Source organism: Falco rusticolus, chromosome 14 (assembly GCF_015220075.1).
Source record: "Falco rusticolus isolate bFalRus1 chromosome 14, bFalRus1.pri, whole genome shotgun sequence".
NCBI classification, from domain to species: Eukaryota; Metazoa; Chordata; class Aves; order Falconiformes; family Falconidae; genus Falco; species Falco rusticolus.
Window position 1 is genome coordinate 20,886,950 of NC_051200.1, and position 22,097 is coordinate 20,909,046.

General features: G+C 34.6%; 1 protein-coding gene across 1 annotated transcript in view; it reads left to right on the top strand.

Annotated features, from left to right (window-relative positions):
• Nucleotides 1–22,027, top strand: part of CHM (CHM Rab escort protein) — a 70,393-nt gene extending 48,366 nt beyond the window's left edge. The window contains exons 10-15 of the mRNA XM_037407967.1: nucleotides 5,765–5,869; nucleotides 6,928–6,991; nucleotides 7,920–8,016; nucleotides 11,678–11,770; nucleotides 15,101–15,267; nucleotides 19,954–22,027. Of these exons, the coding sequence (XP_037263864.1) occupies nucleotides 5,765–5,869; nucleotides 6,928–6,991; nucleotides 7,920–8,016; nucleotides 11,678–11,770; nucleotides 15,101–15,267; nucleotides 19,954–20,148 (721 nt within the window). The 3' untranslated portion in view covers nucleotides 20,149–22,027. The remainder of the gene's footprint in view (nucleotides 1–5,764; nucleotides 5,870–6,927; nucleotides 6,992–7,919; nucleotides 8,017–11,677; nucleotides 11,771–15,100; nucleotides 15,268–19,953) is intronic.
• The last annotated feature ends 70 nt before the right edge of the window (nucleotides 22,028–22,097 follow it).

The window sequence follows — 22,097 nt, forward strand, 5'->3', positions numbered from 1 at the left end:
GTGTATAGGTCCTCCAGAACAAGGAAAGTGGGTCTAGAATATAGAAACTAAATTAATTTCCCTGTGATATTACTACAGCTCCTGATCACCCAAGCTTGGAAGACAAATCATTTCAGCTGCCGGGGGGCTGGTGATGAGTGATGTTAGTTTTCCTTGTGGCCTTACCTACTCTAATTGATTTTCATCAGATGACAACAAAGCCCTCTGTTATTGCATTTTTAAAAATGGAGCTCACCTAAAGACTCATCAGATTAATCTTTGCTGATAATGCATGTCACTCCAAGAGAAAAGACTTTAATGAGTTTTTAGGTAGATTGTTGTCATAAACTATGCTGCCCTCTTACCCTAGGATAAATTCTTTTACAACAATACCAGGCCTGTAGGCAGGTCTAAAGTTGAACTAAGAAAAATCAACTCATAGTTTTTCCCATAGTGGCATTTTTCACATCTGTAAATTGTCATGGTTTCTGTCCTGTACGTTCTGTCAGCTATTAGTCTAATTGCAGACTTCAGCTCTTTTAAGAGTCTGTTTTCAGCTTAGGTTTTGTAATTGAAAAGTTCAAAACATTCCGAAGAAAATTTTGGAAATAAAGCTAAAAAATGGGTAGTAACATTCTGTTAGGAAAATTAGTAGTCAAATGATCAGTGTAATGTGTTTACTTTCCAGTTGCACTGCACATTTGATTCTTTGAGCATGGTACTTGCAGCTAGATTTGTCATGACGTGGTCACGTAGTGTCTGTTTTCCCTGAAATCTATAAGCAACGGATTTTATCTTTCTCTCAGTTCCTTAAGGTTCTGAAATTCATTGCACAGTTTTAGACTTCGAAATGCAAATGTGATAGTATTTCATCATGTGTGGTATTAAGTGCATGATTCATGTGCAAATGAATTATGCCCCTTTGACAATATCTAGTTTATTTTAACAGTAATAATTTAACTTCTACTGTAGGCAGTGTATTTTTCAATAATGTTTAAGTATTTAATGTGCTCTTTTAGAGGGACAAAGCTTAGAGTTGTTAGCAACTTCCAAACAGCTTTATGGAGATCTTAACTGGCCAATGATGCTGGTTGCTCCAGTTGGCAGCTTCTTTTGCACATTCTGAAGACCTTTGAAATTAATATTTTCTTTGTTAAGGTTATATGTATTCCAAAAAAGGTGGAGTGCTGCTTTTCCTTTAGCCGGCTTTTATGTTTTGACTCTTAAGTTCTGCAGGGTTCCAGGTAGGTTTCAGGTGTCTTTTTTAGGCTATTAGGCTGCTTTAGTGATTTACTTACGCCATTTTTGCTTAAAACCGAAGGATAGATTTTTGAGGTGGAGAATTACTGAAATATTTTTAAAAGACTTAACGAGACTTTCATTATTCCAAAAGCATTGGTCTTTTAATAATGTCATTATCTGATGCTGAATATGAAGAAGCACAACACATCCAGCTTCCCAAGTCTAGTGACATGCCTTTTCCTCCGAACCACCTGCCTGCTTCTGTTGTCGCTCTTTAGGTCTCCCATAGTTTCAAGGCAGGTATTTTACCAAGTAGCATTTCTACATCAAAATAAAAGTAAGCACCAAAAAAAATGTATAGAAGAGAAGGAAAGTGTCAGAATTCTTTGAGATGATGAAAATAACACAAGCAAGCTCAAAATACATTTTTTTTAAAAAGCATTTTCAGCAGTGAAGGAAGGATCGTACAACATACTCCTTCCCTAGTAAGTTTACAAAGTCATGAACATCGTCTTCACCAGAGCAAAAATGTCACTCAGAAAGCTGAGTTTTTTCTCTGGATTTTCTTTTTGGTCACCTGAATACAAAACTGCTTTTATTTGCTAAATATTTTTGTTAGATCGTTACTTAGCAAGCTGTCCAGTTTGTTGCTAATGTCATCACGGTCTCCTGGCCTTCATTCTGTTTCTTTGTATTACCTCTTTTCTTCCTGTGTTTTCCCTCCCTGCACCAGCTCTAATTTCCCCTTGACTTTGGGCTTCAGTGTTTTGCCTAATAAAAACTAGCTATCAAATTGATAATGAGGATATTTATGAGTTACTGAGCTTTTGAGTCAACAGGTTGGTAATAGTAGTTGGTAATAGCCAAATTCTTATCTCGTCGTCAGTACAGCTCTGTCTGTAGTTTGAGGCAGTTTGGTTACAAGTAGGTTAAACTTAGAGTAGTAGAAATTTAGTCAAATTGTGCAGTATTCGTTACTATTTTATAAGCATCTTCCGTAAGCTTCCAGGCTTCATCAATACCTTAGTGCAGTTATATTTTTCACTGTTGTTAATATTCTTGCTTTAGTTGATCTAAGGAAAATTTTGCTTACAGCTACCACCTTGATTTTCTTCTAAAATTTGGTGTTAGTTCAGTTTAATTTGAAGTCCCTAAATATCACCAAAATTTATTCCAAATCCTTTCTAGACATGGCTAATGTTCTCTCCAGCACAAAAGAAATAAATAAACCCTCATTCAATATCTAGTTGAATTGCTTTTTCACTTTTTTACTACTCATAACTGTATATACAGAGAACAGTAGATTTCATCCCCAGCAATACAACTGTTTTTATCATTCTACCATAGTAGTTTTTACAGTTTATGAAAATAAGAATCAGGAAGACAGTGTGAAAGCATAGAAACTTTTAGAGAAACTTATTTTAAGGTTTTGGTAATCCACTTTAAAATTTTTGTTGCTTTACATACTGTATCAGATTAGGTCTGCTGTTTTAACACGTATGCAGAACATCCTGCATTCTTGGTAGAGCTTGGTAGAACTCTGCTTTGTTAGGAAATAAAAACCACATCATATTCCTTAGGTTGAGGAAGAAGCACAGTGAATGTATGCATGATAATTTTCTGTTATTATTTTCTCCGTGTTTATTGTAGGTCACCTTTTTGAGTACATATGATAAAATTTAAAGTATTTTAAATTACCTGGATCACATTAATAATCATGGTAGGCATTTTATGTTGGTCAGACTTTACATGTGTTTTCAATTACATAATTCTGTCTCAAAAATGGGAAAGATATGATAAATGGAAATTTATACATCTGTAATAAAAAGATATAGCAAACACATAGTAATTTACATATCTTTCTTGAAATATTGCATACTGGCTTTGTCAGTGCTGGTAAGTCCATTTCAAGGATGTCGCCCTTAGTCCATTAGTTTGGATAATGAGCCCTATAAAGTACATTTATAACTCGTGGCACTGCAAGGAGATGGATTCTAATTTTCATCCTTTTATCTAGACACATTGAAAGAAGGTCAATGGAGGGTTCTGTATGATTCATTGTCGCAACACATATCAGATGACAGAGACCTGATAATGTCAGTGCATAAGTGTTTTCCATATTTGGAAGCAGTACTTGAAAGAAATTTTCTCAGCATCATCCTTTGAAGTGAAGTGGAGACTGAAATTAAAAGTGCTATCTCTCTTTCTGTTTAAAATCTTATCAAACATACGACCTGATAGCTATTCCTGAACAAAGGAGAGGAAACAGCACTTAACAGGAAAATAAAAAGTGTGTAGTTGCTTTTGCTGGCTTTGAGTGATGCAACATGACATTTAATCAACCTTTCCCCTTAGATAATGTGTAGGGGGGTGGCAGGGGAAATTGTTTCATAAACAATGAGAAAGGTTATTTTTAGAAATGAACTGTAGCAGCTTGACTTCCTTGTTTATTTGCAGTATTCAAATGAGTGCTGGAGAATGAAGTCAGTTAGGTTAACATGATGAAGAAACTTCTTAAAGTTGGAAGTGAAACACATGTTGAATAGAGTGTCATTGAAACTGTAAAAAGAATACTACATGTTCAAAGTTAAACCATGCTTGTACCACTAGACTCCTAAGTACTGTTTCCAAGTTCTGTTGAATTTGAATATAGCTATACATGCAGTATCCAGATTCCTATGAAATCAGCATTAGAAGTTAGTGTTACAAAAACATGCTTAATTGTCATAAACCTCTTAAATTTATAAATGTGTGCACCCTTTTTCAAGTCTCAGTTCAGGCTACAGAAGCAACTGGTTTACTGAAGCTAGTGGCAGCTGATTGCTTTTACTTACTTAGGTTTGGTTCTCATCTTCACTAGTTCTATAGATTGTTTTGATCACAGAAGCTAATGAATAACTTGGAAGTTACAGAAATGCTGTTTATTCATAAGGCAGAACTTGCATGTCAGATATTTACTGATACAGGCATAATGTTGCACTATGATAAACCACATTGAAATCTGTAAGAGATCTCTGTCTTGGGCATCCTTTAGTTTCTTTTGAAGTTCCCACGCACATGTGTGTGTAAACGTGTGCGAGAGAATTTACTGGTTCGAATCCTGTGTATTAAATTGACTGAAACATTGACATACTGATTCAGAAGAATTTAATCTTAAAAAAAAATGCAGTAACTTTTATACACCAAGCAGTAAAAGTTAAATGAAGATAATTTGCTTTATTTATACAGTAAATGTTCTGATATTGTAGAAAACCTTAAAATCTTGTTTTAGAAATCTGTATTGGGCCTTAAAGATTCTTAGGATATGGAAACAAGCCATGACGAAAGAAAATGTAGTGCACGCGTTTTCCTTGCACTTTAGATAGGAAAAGTATTCATTAAGATAGGCACTCTTGAAACCTGTAGGGGTTTCTAAAAATGTTTGCAATGTCTGGGTTTGAGGAAAATACATGCAATTAAATAGAACACTGATCAAGGCGTATAGGAATCAGCAACAGAAGTAGTTTTTAGGTAGTTACTATCTGTATGCAGCCTCCTTTTTGATTTCTTGTGTGTATGGTTTAGTCTCACACATCTGAAGTTTGTTCTTTCAGAGAGATTTTTCCCATTGAAATCTGAAATTGTGTCCTGTTCTCCTTTAAACTCTCTGAATTACTTTTTTCCTGTGGTTTGCATTTCTGTTCCATTTATAAGAGCGTTAGTCTGTTTTGTTACACTTCTGAAAATTTTTGTAGCAGTATCTCAACTTTTAGTTACTCTCCTTTTGTTCTGACCTGCTTTGCGTTGAGAAAGATTTTTCAGGAAGGGTCTTGGGGGGGTGGTGTTTGTTTATTTTTTTACTTTTTTGAAGTTTTGCCTGAGGCAGACTGATACGTGTTTGGGTTACAATTTGTATATATTCAAAGACAAACCCTATCAAGAACGTTTGTGTTGCTTTTAAAGTAGTGTGCCTTAGTTAATCCTTTTGTTTGTAACTTAGAGGTAAATAGTATATTTAAGCACAAGTATAGAAGCTCAGAGAAATTCTCTTGGAGCAGTCTGATGCACACATTTCCTTACATCTCTTAAATTAATTTGCCATTTGTCAAATATTATTGTCAAAATAAACTTGTTTTTGGTAAAGCTTGCTGACTGGGAAAAAAACAACACTGCAATAGAGTAGCATCTACAAAATAATTCACAGTATTGCTGTTCCATGTATCTTGAGGTAAGAAACATATGATGTTTTCACATAAAAGCAAATGCAAGTGTTATTAGCTTATATTTAGTTTTCCTTATAAAGTGATAGATCTATTAATGTTCTGATATCATTATCTATAATAGCATTGCATGTAAGAGATTGTATATACCCCATAGAATGTATACATCTAGGATTTAGTTATCAGTTTCAGTTGTTTCAGGGGTTCACAGGTTAAAGAAATGTGTAGCTAACTTATTTGAAAGATATAAACAATGTGCTATATAACTCAATTTTGAAAACTTACATATGCTTTTGTTACCTTATATCTAAATTTACTAATTTTTTTAATTATTTTTTTTACAGATGCAAAGCTATTGTGGATCATTTTGGACAAAGAATAAATGCTAACTATTTTATTGTGGAAGATAGTTACCTTTCAGAGAGCATATGCACAAATGTGTGTTACAGGTATGTAATAAAACAGTAGACATAGTAAATGTCTTTAAATAATAGTGTGTAAAGTACCCTGCAAGTTAAACTCTTATGAGATTATTGTCTCCTGCTTTATCTTCGCAGTACAGCTTGGTTCTGTGCCTAGTTTTTCTCTTCTACGATATACTTGAGGATGTACTGTATAATCTCTATCTTCAGGTTTCCTTAAATTGTCCTCTAAATCATATTCCCCTTTTTCTTCTAAAAAAAAAAAATCCAATAGCTCTAAGTGCATTAGGGATTTCATATTTTTTCAAAAAGTGTTTGGAAGGTGGAGATGCCTATTGTGGTTCTTGCTTTAAATTTCTTCAGGTTTAGAAAAGTATTAAAATTAATTGTTTTCCGTGATTTTTTTGTTGTTGTTCTTGCCAAAAGCTTGGATGTGTACTGCCTTTGTCTTCAAAATATTGCAGATAAAATATTAGCAAAACTGTAGTAGTAGGTGCAGTGCAGAAATAATGACAGGCAATGGAGGATTACAAACTTAAATTCATGAACTCCGTCCCAGTGTATTTCCCCTTAATCCAAAGTGTCCCAAACATTTTAAAACCTTGCAGTAGGCATTGCTGCTCTGACTCCATCAAGAGGACGTTATGGAAGATGGTAATCAAAATACATTTTCCATGTTTCATATTGAATCTGTGAGCAAAATGCATGCATCTGTGTTCTGTTGCAGTCAGTTCAGAACCTGCACAGAGCACAAGGTTTTACGTTTGTAACATGAAAAGTCATGTAATATGCTGCTACTAATCTTGATCAGATAAACCAAGTATCTTTTAAAAAATTAGAAGGTTATTCAGGTAGTTTTATATAATTACAGTGGCTCATTCATTCATCATCATTTTTGTCATTGAAAATACTACATTAATGTTCCAGATGTGTTCCTGCTTCAGCAACAGGTAAAATATCCCACTAACGATCATACTAATAAAGATTATATGGTTAAACAGCCTTCCCACAGTATCATGTTTGAATCCAAATTGCCATTTTTTTATGTTTTTGTGAAATTCCATAATTATTTTATTTTCTTGTAGGCAGATCTCCAGAGCAGTGCTCATTACAGATCAGTCTGTACTAAACACAGATTCAGAGCAGCAGGTATGTATCAATTTTGTATCACTTACCTCTTTCTGATTTTTGTGTATTAATATTTAGCTGGTAGGAATTAACGCTTTTGTTTCTGCTTGAATCCAGCTTTTTAGTCGGCTCTCTGTACTGATAATTGTTTAATTCCTTAATCTCTTTAAAAATATCAGGAATTTTATTTTAGTTTAGTTCAATTACTTGCATTTCCCTGTTTGGTTCTCACTATATTAATTAACAGAGTTTCTAAGCTGCTGTCTTAAAGGCAGTTCATTTTGCTTGCTTTTTAATAAACTGTTACCGTTAGTATTCTGTTAACTGTTATTTACTTGTCTAAACTTCGTTCAAAGTTCTTTTGGTTTTTTTTAACATTCACTTTTGATGTTCAGAGTTCTTACTGTATACTTTCAGATCGTTCTTTAAGTGTTTCTGCTTCATCAGTCTTTGCAGACCTTAATTTTAAAGGATTTTAATCTGGGTTGTTTCTTCTGTACACTTCCTGTATTCTTAAGGGTTAAGCAGGATCCACAAAGTAAGAACACACATGACAGGGTAGGCTGGTCTTCCTGTCTTGCCACTATCAGCCCTGCATGAAAGCACTCCAGTCGTCCCCACCTAACATTCCTCTGCCCAGTGTTCACAATTTTACAGTCTCTTTGCCAACTGAGTTTCTAAACAGTCATACTTTTGGAAAGGTCTGTGATAGGAGGTTTTCTTTCTGGTCCACAGCTGCAGACATTCCTAACAAAGGTGCCCTTGCTGACTTGGGTAGAAATTCTTGAATGTTCAAATTCTGCAGGATTGATTGCACAAATTGTTATAATAAACCAGAAAACAAAATTGTGAAACTGCAGTTATTTTTCATCTTTACTCAGAGTTGTGTTGGTTGACTCATCCTCCGTGTTACTCTGCCTTAACATAAGCCACTCTTTCTGGCTGATAGGTTTCCATTTTGACAGTGCCTCCAGTGGATCTAGGGAAACCAGCAGTTTGCATCATTGAGTTGTGTTCCTCAACCATGACATGCATGAAGGACACTTGTAAGTACAAGGTGTATGTAATCATAACTATTTTTCCCTTTGACTGTGTCAATGAGAGGAAGAGTCCATTGTCTTCATTCTGTAGCAGTTGAGCTGTTTCATATGGTGTAGAGATCGTACTACAATTCTTGCATTCATTTTTTTTTAAACTACATATGATCATTATTTATTTAGAGTCTTATTGTGATTTTCATAGTAATAAAGTATATTGTTGTTTATTGTCAAACAAATCAAACATCAAATGTTCCTTTTAACAGTTATGTGGCTAATAAGCTTGATAGTTGTAGTCTTACTAGTACTGGGACAGTATTTTGTTTACTGTACAGTCATTATAAAATAGCACCAACAAAGAGCTTTTTGTTATGACTGCTGTATTATTTTGTAGATAAAATATTAGAATTCAACATTTTTTTTTATTCTACAAGATTAAGACAACCGAAGTTTTAGTAGAGTGGCAGATAAGGTTAGTGGAGAGCTGTAGCAGACTTTCTTCCCCACTATAACTAGCTAAGGTTGTGTCTTCAAGACAAAATATTAAGGTTTTTGTTTAACATTTAGAAATGTTTTCGTTGTAAAGTTTTCTGCCAAGAATTTCACTTACCGCTATAATTAAATGACCAAAACCCACCAAAGTATTTTCTCAAATAATTTCTGAAAAAAAAACTGTAAGCAAAAAGGCGGGATCTTAGTTAACATAGATGCATGGGGTTTTTTAATTCTTTCAGACTGCCTTTGAAACCTAAGAGATTCTTTATGCTGTAGGACTGTGTGGCCTCATGAAAAATGCTACAGATTTTTGTTTTCATAAGGATAGGTTCTCAATATAAGCATCAAGTACATTTCAGTATTATTTCTAGCAGATTATTTTGGAGCATATATTCTTGTTTCTTCTGCAGTGTCTACTTTTTTCTTAATCAGCATATACTGAACAACTAATAACTAGGTTAATAGACTTATTTTCATTTACACAATAATGCATTTTTCCTTCAGTAGATTTAAAAAATACTCTAAAGTATGTGAATCTTACTGGTAGTTTGTCATCAAGTTTTCTTGAAAATAAACTACCTTAGCTGAACTATTATATTGAAGTACCTGAAGTACACTGTATTTGGGGGCTTTTTATCTTCTGAAAGTTTTGGTAGAGCTGGGATTATGTCCCATTATGAGATCTGGAGGAAAGGAATGCATCATGATATATTTGAGTGAAGTTACAGAAATTCTTTAAGAACTTTGTTGTTGTCGTCTACTGCATTAGGTTCTTTAATTCTAAAAATATGAGAGATCACCTTTCTAGAAGGAACATTCTAGTATTCCATTAACAGTTTTCTGTGACTGTTGTTGGTATTCTATGTGAACTTGAAACAGATGAGCAAAAAAAGTTCTTGTTGAGTATTTATTTATCTTTGCAAATTCTTCTTCTGAATGCTGTTAAATAGATTAACAATTTGGGACACTATGGAACATAGATAGAATTAGAGGTTACCTGACATAATGCTTTTTAACAAAAAATAAGCAACTGTAATACTAACCAATTTGTTTTACTGTTACCTAGGCTTGAACTCAGTTCTTTGCATATGAAAAAAGAGGGAACTAATTAAGTCATTCAAAGTTTATACTTAAATAATAAAAAAAGATAAATCTGCAATTAAGAACTTAGTGTTATAAAACATGTTGTTAATATTTATCCTTTAAATAGCTGATTCGTGTTATTTAAGGGTTCACAAAATACATACAGCAGGAAGTGAAACTAAGGGATTGATGTTCAAGTAGATATAAATTATTAGTTTCATGCAAATTTCTGCTGTGCTGAAAAATTAAGATTTCTGTTATTTACTTTTCTCCATAAATTCTTTTCATTTCAGAAGAGAAGGTACTGTGTTCCTTAATGAAATTTGTCTTCATGTATTGAAATAATATAATTCTTTTGTAGGTACAGCTGAGTTCTAGTTATAAGGCATATTTCATAATTTTTTTTAACTTTTACATCATTATCTGTAAATGGGTTTTAACCTGACTGATTTCTCCTTCAAACAATTATTTAAGATAAGTATACAAATACATCTACTCTTTGATCACACTGCATAAATGACAGGCACATAATCTGTATTGCCAGTTGAGTGGAACCAAACTCCTTCACTTGCCCTAAAAATTGAGACTGTAATGATGAAATCATGGACTAAACTCATCGTTCTTCTTGCTAGAAGAATTACTTGAAGACAAATGTTGGCAACCACTGTAACTAATGCAGTTATACTTCAGTAAATCAAATATAATCAAAATATATACTGATGACTGTGACTCATAGTCATAACCTTAAAGATAATAAAAAAGACTTTATAGAAAGTAAATTATGTGAACTTTGGGGATTTATAGCTGGTTTTTTTGAGGAAAGAATAGATTGTGTTACCATGTTTGCCATTATTAACATTTAGTTAAGGTTACAGGGAGGCTTTCATTATCATCACCTGTTTTCTTTTACTTTTTTTAGTACATATTCCTTTTAGAAGGTTTGGCTTCGGTTAAATAGTTAAAAAAATCTGAGTATAATCTCTGTGTGTGTAATCTGAAAGAAGAGGAGCATGAAGTGTTAAATTTCTTGTTCTTCTGGAGTCAGTGTCAAAACTTTGTGGCATAACTGCAGCCAGGAAGTCATTCAAGATATGTACAATGTACTTGTAGGTAATGACACAAACGTAGCCAGGCTTCAGAGTGAAAGGAGAAAAATGTCATATGGAGTTAAAATATGGGTGTGGGTGCCCCATCCCTGGGAGTGCTCAGGGCCAGGCTGGACGGGGCTGGGGGCAACCTGGGCTGGTGGGAGGTGTCCCTGCCCCTGGCGGGGGTTGGGGCTCGGGGGGCTGTCAGCTCCCTCCCAGCCCAAACCAGGCTGTGATTCTATGAAAGTAACGCCATAGCTATACATTGCTGTTAAACTGGTCAGAAATGTGTGGTCATGAATTAAAAATTAATTGGCTTAAACTTTGTACAGAGTCTTCATGATCCTCTGAAAGATACTTACCTGCTGGTAAGTTCCCAGACGACCATTCAGTAGCAAATGAGTCCGGTAAGGTGGTTGTATGAAAAGCTTTAAGATGAGGCTTTTACATTCTGAATGAATGGATGTAAAATCAGGTGGATAAAGCAGCAGAGTAGCTGGTTCTCTATCTGAATAGAGACCAGTGGACCAGAAAAGAGGTTAAGAGCTGCATCACATGATTATCTTTTCTGAGGAGTCAGCAACTTCAATAGTTTGAAAAACAGAATAAAGGAATAATATGTTCCATGAGGAATCTGTTTATCAACTTTAATTTCATGCAAACATGTATATGAGCAAGAAATCTTAATATCAAATGTGCGTTATTCAAGCAAAAGTGTGGATTTTCACAAATACAGTATTGGATTTAGTGACATTGATTTGCCCATGCTGTAAGGTGAATTTTGATTCTATAGTTCCACAGATCTGTTCTTGCGGTCCAAAATCTTTTCGTGTCATCATTTTCCGATACATGTTTCCATAATACAGTACTCCTCTGGCTTAAAGCAAGCAATTTATATGAAGAGCGGTGATTTCTAAAAGCCTGCTGTGCCTTTTAAAAATTGTAATAAATGATATTTGTATATGTGTATATTGGTGATTGTAATTTGTGTTCTCTTTTAACAGATTTAGTCCATTTAACCTGTCCATCAACTAAAACTGCTAGGGAAGATTTAGAGCCTGTTGTACAGAAGTTATTCATTCTAAATATGGAAAAAGGTAAAAATAAATAACTAAAGCATTAAGAGATTATTTTGCAAAAAATCATTTTACCCTTGTAACTAAAGTATCTATTACTGAACATCTGAATCTGTCATCAGAGTCAGCATATGGTGAGCTGCTATTTAGATATTAGCATTTCAAAGTAAAGGAATCTATTTTGAGAGTGAGATTGATTAGACAGATGTCAGATTTTTTGTATTTCATGATCTAATGTTCCAAGTCTTCTTAAGCTGTGATTTAACTTCAGTGTACAAGGGCCATGGCTGTAAGTGTCTAGGAACTTTTGACTTTTTCAGGCTTTTTTCATGGAATCATATTTGCTTCTCAGCATGACTTTCCAAAGGTACAGTAATGAAATGAAATACTTGTGAATCTGGATTTTTATGCTGTCCTGTTCTTAGTGATTTCTATCACTTGGGTATCCCTAACAAAAGTGATCAAACCCCCAAAAGTTGGTGAACTGCTTTTCTCCTCCAGCTGCCAGATGTGCTCAGTGCTGTAAGCTTCTTGGGTTTCTTTTGTCTTCACTCACTCTTAAGACTGTTGCTCATCCTTTTGTTATTACCTTCAGGTGCTTCCTTGTATGCTGTTTTTAGTTGAAATAGTCTGGATTCTGCTTTAAGCAGTAGAAGCTTAAAGTTCTTACACACTGCAGTGTTATTAGGAAGATAGATCACTGGTAATCTCCAATAATAAACTGTTTGGCCCTAAATTGAAGGAAACCTTACCAGCTACTTGCATGAGCTTTGACCTCAAGATGGAGAATTTCACAGTCCCAGAGGAAAGCAGCTGTTGACAAAGAAAGCAGTTGCTGCCTAGAAAGAAATTGTCCCTCAGATACTTTGAGCAAGTTCCACAGAAGTCTTTGAAATTTAATCACATTTTTGGTAGATGCTCATGGAATAGTTAGTATTCACATAGAAGAGGTTGCTCTGTTCTAACCCTGGCAGAGCATTTTTAATTGTAGTGTGCACATACTTCAATACAGTAAGTCGTAGTTCTTCTATGAGAAAACAATACTTAGCTGTCAGTGGAAGTGTTTATGTTTGTATATACACAAGTTGATAAGATGTGGAAGTATTTTATAATATTTGTAATTGGTTTGCTTATAATATTTGCTGTTGTGCTTCATTCATGAGACATAACATGAATTCAGATAGAATTTTCTGTTTTTCCTCTCAGGGCCCTGTAACCAAGAACAGTGTTTCATGAAGTGTTGAGTTCTGCTTTTCACAAGTTTGGTTTTCTGTGTTCTTTTCCATTTTTACTTTTTTTTTCCCCTCTACTTTTTCATGAAAAAGCAGATATCTTACTGGTTTTGTTAGAGAACAAAGTGCTTTTAGTAGGAAGTTGTAAATAACGTGCATTTCCTTTCTTGCTTGCTTACAGGAAAGGCATCTTTGACGTCTCAAAGATGTAAATCTTTTACTAGGTTTGTAGTACAAGAGCCTTTAAAAAACAAATATGTAGAATGCAGCTAGGGTTTGTAAATAGAAAACTATTACACTGACGAGCTGCAAACACTTTTCATGTTTATATCTGCTAATTTAAAGCCTGCTAATTTCCAACTTCTAATATTTATCATATATCTTAAATGTTCAAGACAGTGCCATGTGTTTCAAAGACTCAATTGGTGAAGAAAAGATTAGCTTGCAGTTTAGTGTCTTCTGATCATTTGAGGGGGTTAGCATTAATCTTAATGTTTAAAGTGATCCAATTTTGAAATGATATATTGTTTAGAACCTGACTGAAATTCTTCTGTAGAAACTCTGTGATCATAGGGGTCCTCAGGTGCACTGAGGCACTGAAAAGCTAGTTTTCACTGACACATAGGCCTTTTTATCATCAGGATGAGGTAGTGGTCGTATTTTAATTAAAATGTCAGAACAAATACTGTTGGAGTTATTGAAAATGAATCACCAGATAAAGTGAGCACTGGGCCATGGCAGGTCAAAGAGGCAAAGTCACCTGGAGAAGAGGACTCCATTCATTTTCCTGCCTAAATGAGGAAGAAGTAACTTTTATGAGCAATGTGAACTTTTAAATATATTAAAGAGCATCTTGCCCTGTATTAGGGCTCAGGCTTTCACAGGCTGATGAATTTAATTTATATTTCAAACTGTTCAGTATGGTTAGCACCTATTTTTTAAAAAATATTTGACAGTTATAAAAAGGTACTGAAGGAATAGCATAGATTTACCTCTTTTTTTCTAATTCAACTGCTTTAAAATACTGTTTTGAATGCCGTTGTTATCTAGAAGTTTCTTCCTTGGAAAGAAGTAAATCTTGCAAGGTCTTTTACAAGCTTCATTTATTTTAGAGGAAGTAAAATACCAAAAAGGGGACAGCAAATACGCCAAACAAATAGTATCTATTAAGCTAAGAATCTATGTTGTGTATTCCTCCATTGCATTCTGCAGCATTAAAAAGTGACCTTCATCTTCCCAGGGGTTTTTCTGCCTGTGTACAGAGGGGCTGTGTGAATGTGCAAAGTAACTGCAAGAAGGTACAGGTGGTGAACAAGCAAGGTGTAGTTTATGACCATTTTGTATTCATAATGAGTCTTGTAGCACAATAGAAGTCCTCAACAAATGTAGATAAATGTAAATTAATCTTTTTTTTTTTCATTTAGCAGTATTTCCACAGTTTAGAGATTCTACAAACTGCATATCACACATCTCAAGTAGGGTAATTCTGGGGTTTGGTAATACTTGATTTGCAGTTAATCTGAGGGGGAGGTATTCTTTGTGGATTTTTCTTTAAAATTTCTTGTTATTTAATCCATGAGCAATAGTTAGTCTCCTTAGATTGGCCTGAAGATGTTCAATCCTAAAGCACACAAAGGTCAGTTATGAGAAGAGTTCCCATACAAAGATGAACTATTAAATGAGGGTGGAGGGGAAAGTGTACATCAAAAATACCATTGCGCATGGAATGCAATAGCCTCAAGTTGGCACAGCCTGTGGAGGACTTGTTCAGACTGTCATATGCTCATGGAGTTTATCCAGAGTAAACTAGATAACATGAAGTAGAAAGGTGTTAAATTTAGACCAAGCTTCTTGTTAGTATGCTTTTAGGTGATAATTGGTTCTTATGTGGTATAGTCTGTACAGAATAAATAGTTTACATACCTGTAGCTGTAAAAGAAAAGTATGATGAAAGACTACCTCAGAAAAGAAACCAAAATTAATTGGCTTTTTAAAGAAAAATAATTTACTTTATTACAGTAATTCCATGTTAATGAATTGACTTTTAGTATGCTGGATTACATATTTTCCTTATTACACCTGGACAATGATAACAGGAAACACTTTTTCTTCTTTTCAGAGACTGAAAATGAAGAACTGCAAAAACCTAGAGTCCTCTGGGCAGTTTACTTCAACATGAGAGATTCTTCTGGAATTGAGAAAAAATCATACAATGGCTTACCTTCAAATGTTTATATCTGTTCTGGACCAGACTCTGCTTTAGGAAATGACTGTGCTGTCAAACAGGTTGGGCAGATCATTTTTTTTGATTGCAGAACTTGAATTTTAAAGACTTAAGGAAGTCAAATAAAGGGAACCTAGAAGACAGCAGTACCTGAAGATGATCTTAGTAGAATGGCTACTTGCTGTAATTCTGTGGAAAGGGAAAACAGTCAAATAAGTCGGAAATATAGATGATAACTCCCCAGAATATGTAGTCTTTCACCTGTAAGGTTAAAGAGTGGGTGCAGTAGTAGAGAAGCGGTACAAAATTAAAGGTCAGAAAAGCCTGTCTGCAGTTTCAAGTTGGAAAAATCATCAGAGTATTTTAATACCTACAGCACATAGTCACAAACCTAAAACTTACTGGGGGAAAAAACCCATCAGAATTACTAATCTGGTCTATTAAGCTATCTGTCTGAGTTTACCTTCTCTTTGCCTTAGTATCACTGTATTTAAAAACTAGGGTGTAATTGTGTCTCTGAAGGAGCTGAGGGGAATGTCATTCTATTTGTGACCTTGACATAGTATTTGGCACCAAATCACACTCGGTTCTGATTTTTAGTTCTCAGTCTTTGCGTGTGTCTACCATAGCTAGTTCCTGCTAACTAGAATCCTGAGCTGAAAACTACTGGCAGCTTGCCTAGTAGCAGGCATAGCATAGCAGTACTTAAACTACTGGTGCTTCGAATGTGAAATGGCCACCTTCTGTGTTGGCAATAGGCAGAATCTGCAGGGACACTAGGTTTTCAAGGGTAGTTATGTGGAAATTCACAAAGAACTTAATATCGTACCTCTCATTGTGCCTTCTCTGCTACTGTTAAGCTGAAGACGATCATGAGAATATGTAGCTCACAACTTGTTCAACAAAAGGCAGCTACGGGAATGCTTCTCCATTGCTCTTTTATTCAGAGATCCATCTTGGTAATGAAGGTGTAAATTCTTAGGCAAATCTACCACAGCAGTCCCTGCGGTGTTAGGGTGCTTTCAGAGCTAACCCAAGAACACTTTTACATCTTTGTAGGATTAACTGGCACTAGTCATTTTTAAAGCTGTTTTTTTAATGACCATGTTCAGAGAATGTGCATGCCATCTTCTAACCAGTTGCAGGATTTTTTATGACAAAGTCGTAAACCTCTTAAAAATAAGCTTTTAAAGTGGAAAGGCTGACATAGCTTGAACTGTAGGGTCAGAACAGTATAATTAAGGGCTAATAGTACCCTTCATTTTGCTTTATAAGGCAATAATTTGCCTCCCAAGAGGATAAAGAACTGTAAAAACAAAAAATAATGCAAAACAATTATTATGGTAGCAGTTTTAAACGGTGAATGAGTTCTTTTCTAAATGAGATCTTCTGTTATTTAAAACAGTGCAAGTTAAAAGCTGTTTAAATACATTCAAAACCCAGCCTATTTCTAATTCTTACAGCCACCTTTCCTAGCATTCAACTTTGTCTTACCTTAAGAGCTCTTTTTCTTTCCAGTGAGTAATGGTATTGCAGATCAAGCTGTGTTTTAGGTGCTGTAGTTAGCCTTTGCGTTAAATCTGTTGACCATCAGTGAGATAGATGTTAAGCAGATCTCAGAGGAGGAACAATCAGAAAGAGCAGGTAGAGGCTACATGGTTTTGAACCTGGTTTAAATTTTGAAACAAATTGTCACTAGAGTGAGAAATATTTTAATCTCAGCATTTTTATAATTTAAAGTCCTAAGGGAAAATAAAAGTGAGGGGCGTGTGTGAGAACCAAGTGAAGGACAGGCTGAAGATAAAGCAAAACTTGCAGTTTGAATACACCCTTCCCACACAGCTTGCATGTACCTTCTAGACAGCTGAAGGAGGGAAGCACATGTAAGCTGATGTGCCTTCTATGCCCAAATCACTTTCATCTTCCTAGCAATGGGATGGAAATCTTCAGACGTTAAATATTTACAAACTCATGTATCAGAACACTTTAAAAAAAAAAATAAAAAAAAATCACTGTGTGTGTTAGTCTTGGAGATACCTTGGAAAATTGAATTATTTTCCTTTAATCAGTTCTGTGTTTACTGTTTTAATGATACTTCCCCTGATTTACGTTTTCATTACCATTAGTATTGCTGACTTCTATATGCCATGCTGTTTGTTTGTATTGATGAGACATTATTTAGAAGGCAAGACGCCACAACTTTTACAGATGATTAGCCATCTACAGCTCAGTATAGAAATTACTTGATTCTTGTTTTATTTTAATCTAGTGTTAAATTGCTAGTAAAATATTGAATTAATTTTGATCTCTGCAATTACTTACTCTGAGGATAGGCTAAATAAAATGTGCCATTTACGATTCCATTAAATTCTGTATGTATGGGTCAAGTAAAGCATCTGACTTTGAGTTTTCTATTTTTCAGCTGCTACAAGCTGGCACAAATTATTGTGTCCTAAAGTAGTAGTATGTTCCTTGAAGGAGTTCAGATTTCTGAGGCATCTTCATGTTCATAAGAGGAAGCAATAGAATTGGCATGGCAATATTTGTCCTTTAACCTGTTTATGTTTTTTTCTATATCTGGAAGGATTTCGGCGTTAGTAAAATGTGTTGTATTTCAAACTACTGTGAGTCTGGTAGTGTTCTCTGTAAAAGTTGCTATGAATGCCCATACAGCTTGTCTGCATGCCATCAGGGTATGTAGCTGGGATACAGTAAACCAGTAACAAAACAGAGTTTTATTCAAATTCAAACAGTTATTAAATTAGAGTATCCACACACTTGAAAGCTGGTACACTTAGTTACCAAATATTGAAGGAACTATTTACTAACTTAATTAGTTACAATAAGTATCAAGGTGTAATAACAAAGGAGCTGTTGTATTATTATTGGTCATTCTACATCAGCTGAATAAAACTTCAAAAATTGGTAGACCTGAAAGCACTCTGTACTATGAAGTTCCTCAGTTATAATGAATGCCATGATGTCCTGCGTAACGTATTGAGTATTTCCATGTTCCACCTCATAATTATGTGACTATTTTTGGAGTGGATATTTGCTGACTAATTGGAGTTCAAATAATTGTTGAGAACTACTTAGGAAATGTTTTGTCTGCTCTAGTTTGTCACACGTGTAGTGTAGAATGACACTTTTCTTCAGTACTCTATTAAATACAATAATAGTTGAAGTATATTTTCGGAGTCTCAAGGACAAGTGCAGACATGAAATAGAAAGTCTTTCTCTTGCCTTGAAAAAGTTAATTTGTATACTTTCTGCGGGATATTTTTATCTCCTTGGCCCTTAGACTTACTAGACAAGGTTTTGAAATTACAAAACCGTGTTTTTGAAGTAGAGAATAGATATTTTTTTTTGTATTTTTTTATATACTAATATAAATAGTTTTAAAAGAGTTTTAAGTGGGTATGGAAGAGTGACATTCAGGACACAGAATGAAAAATTAAATTGAACTGAGAGTAGACAGGGTCGTTTAAGCAGTTAATAATGGAGTCCTACATCCATGTGCTGGTGATACAAATCCACTGCTGGTGGGCAGTGAAGTTTATCACAGAAAGCTGTTTGGTACATGCTCAATGATGTATTAATCTGAAAACAATTCCCTCTTGTCCAGGGTTCCACATCATGTAATCAGCCTTTGCAGTTGGCATTAACTGACCCTACTGTCAGCTTTTTCAGTGCAGTGTCTGGTAGCGGTATGAATATAAAGATTAAATGTATTCTTGCCTATGTGGGAGCTCTCATCACAGGTCGTCTTTAGGGCATAGTTTACTGAACAGACAAAATCGAGAGGCAATATTCCTTTGCCTTTAACAAAGCTCCTTGCATTCTTGTGGGTTTTTTTAAAGGCATTTTTTTGGTTCATTTTCTCCCAGGTTTTGTAGTTGTATTCTATATGTTGTAATAACTACCCTGATGTTATCAAGAACACATTTCTTTTTAACATCTTTCATTGCAGTGGTCAGAAAACTTGACTTTTTGTGTGTACTTAATTTCTAAACCTCAATGGCATGAAGAGTTAAGTGGCATTGCAAATTAAATCCTTGAGCTATATCTTAACGAGTAACTGAATTTTTATCTAATAGTTGCTTATGCATTTCTTTTCAGAAAGGCACAATTCGTGCACATAGGTGTATGCACAGAATACGTTGAAATGATAGACATGTTTTTTGAGTAAGTTAGAAATGTATTGCATACAAGTATATATTTTTAATTATAATGTTCCACTGGAAGAGAATAGTTCTCAGCTGAGCTATGTATGAGCTGTTCAGAAAAAAAGAAATGGAAATTGTTTTCTAATTTTCAAATTTAAGATGGACACCCAGGGTTTGCTTGTTATGGGAAATGGATTCTTCTCCCAGAAAAGAGGCAAGATCTTTCCCATGCTTTGCATTTGACTTCAGCTAGGGATATTTTTATAGTGGAAAAGATGATTTTGCTGGCAAAAAATTATCTTCGTTGGTCTCAATACAATGTAGAGTACCCAGCATTTTTTAATGCTCTATGCTGTGCCTTTCCTAGTAGAACAACGTAAAAAAATAGATTGCTGCTTCTTTTTTGAGGACTGCGAGAAGGAGTGGACTTCCTTTTGTAATTGTGTTTACAATACTGTCGAAGTATTAAATCACTATTGATTTGAAAGAACAGAGGTTAATCTTAAATATATGTAAACTATTGCTGCAAGGTATTACATTTCAAGGTAAAGTTTATTTTACGCTTCTTTTTTTCCTGAATAGGCTGAGACTATTTTCCAAGAAATGTTTCCTACAGAGGAATTTTGCCCACCACCACCAAATCCAGAAGATATTATTTATGATGAAGATGAGATTGCATCAGAAGAGTCTGGAGTCAGTAATTCTCCTGAATCCTCAACTGAGGAAAGCAGTAACAGAGGTGGTACTGCGGTTAAGAAGGAAGATAACGAAGAATGAATTAGCGTTGTTCTCTTAGTAGAACAGGAGGTTGACCCAAACTAAAATGTAAGGGAGGAAGGGTAAGAAAATGAGATTTAAAAACCCCATAGCCGTATTATTTGCAATTGCCTTACTTTCCTTAGCTTGGATAATCTTTCTTCATCTAATAATTTCATTGATAGCTGAGACATTTCTAAATAGTCTAGGTCTACCAGATCGTGGGGTGTTTGTAGCTAAATAAACACAGAACAAAGCATTTGAATTTAAAATGCTAAAATAGGATTCATGATTTGCTGAGATAATTTGGTTTTGATTTACATCTTGGAATAAATCCTCCATCTTTTAAACCGACAAGAAAAAAAAATGTGCAAGTTTGCTTACCAGTCAGAAGATGATCTTCTGATACTACGTATCAGAGTTCTGCTAAAAATCATTGGATTTGTGCTAATTAAACAGTTGAAGGTGAGCTTCACAACCTGTCCTTCAGAGTGGTTTTATGAATGGAACTTAAAGGCAATAATACTGGCGGTTCTGGAATGGCTTCAGAATATGTAGTAGGTGTAATATTTAATTTGTATAATGAAGAATTTCTTGTACGGTTTTGAAACTGATGCCATAATATAAAAAGCAAGTATAATGTAATAGATGTTCCTCATATGAAACTACTTTACATCATATTTTTTTTCAGTAAGATCTAATAGATCATTAGTGACATAATTTACTGTAGTTGGGAAAATAGCATAGTTTAAACTTAATTTCCCAACAAAATTTAAAATCATAAATGGATTGTACCTGTTGTTACGTTTCCCTGGACTTCTTGCAGTGTTTGGGCCTTTAATAAGCCAGAGGTTAATTTTTTGAAGTATGGTGTCTGAGAAGTTCAGGTGATCCTTAAATGAGGTTTTCTGTGGTGGGGAGGAGGAGGGTTCAGCTGATCATTCTAAAGTTTTGTATTGATCCTGGTTAATAGGATTAAAATTAGCGTAGTAGCTGTAAATTATGTGTTTTGTAATGATAAAGCATAAACCATTTATATAATAAAATTTATTGAAGTATTTATAAGTAGTTTATATGAAAAATTACAAAATGAGAAAGCTGTTGTAAATGACCATGATAAACTTGCACATCTGAACAGTGCTTGAAATGAGGTACTCAGATGATGAAAAATATTCAGGATTTACTTAAAGATTTACTTTAAAATGTACACCCAGTAGTTCAGCAGACTATCTAAATAAAGAGATCGGTGGATTTTGATGAGTCGGGGTTTAAACTGATACACGAACGTAGATATTCTAGCAGTGCGTAAAGACTGTATGTAAATAAAAAATGCCATTGAGTAATCAATTTTCAGCACTGCCTGAACTTGACACACCCAGGCTTTTGTACAGTTTCGCATTGCATGTGCCTGCCTTTAAAATAGCTTCATGCCATAAAGGTTAATTTATTTTTTTACAGCATAACTGATACTGTTAACTTTACTTTGCCTTGCATCATAATACATTGTCCAATTTGCATTTCAAAACCCGTTTCTTAGTGTTTACGTTCTTTGTTTATTGGATAGGTACCATTGTATGTATAATCCCAAAGTCCTCAGAAGACTATGTCGTTGAAATGTTCCCAGTGTTAAACAACAGTTATCTTTGGATGCTTGTGATTGAGCAGTTATTTATATATAGTAATAAGCAGACTGCCTTTTAATTTAGCTGTAATTTTTATGTGTACTGGAAAGCATGAGTATATGGTAATTGTATCAAACATCTACAGATCTGTTGAAGAGCTAAGTGGAGGACCTAGTCCCTGTTTGTCTTTCAATAATAGGGATCATGGTTGAATTTTTCATCTTCTATGTTTACAAGGAAATCGTTTGATGAAAATTAAAGGTTTGCTTGCAAGTGCATTTTTCTGTGTTTTCTTTCAATTGCGCAAGAAAAGCAGTTCATTTGTTAGCTGAGATTTCCTGGTAATTC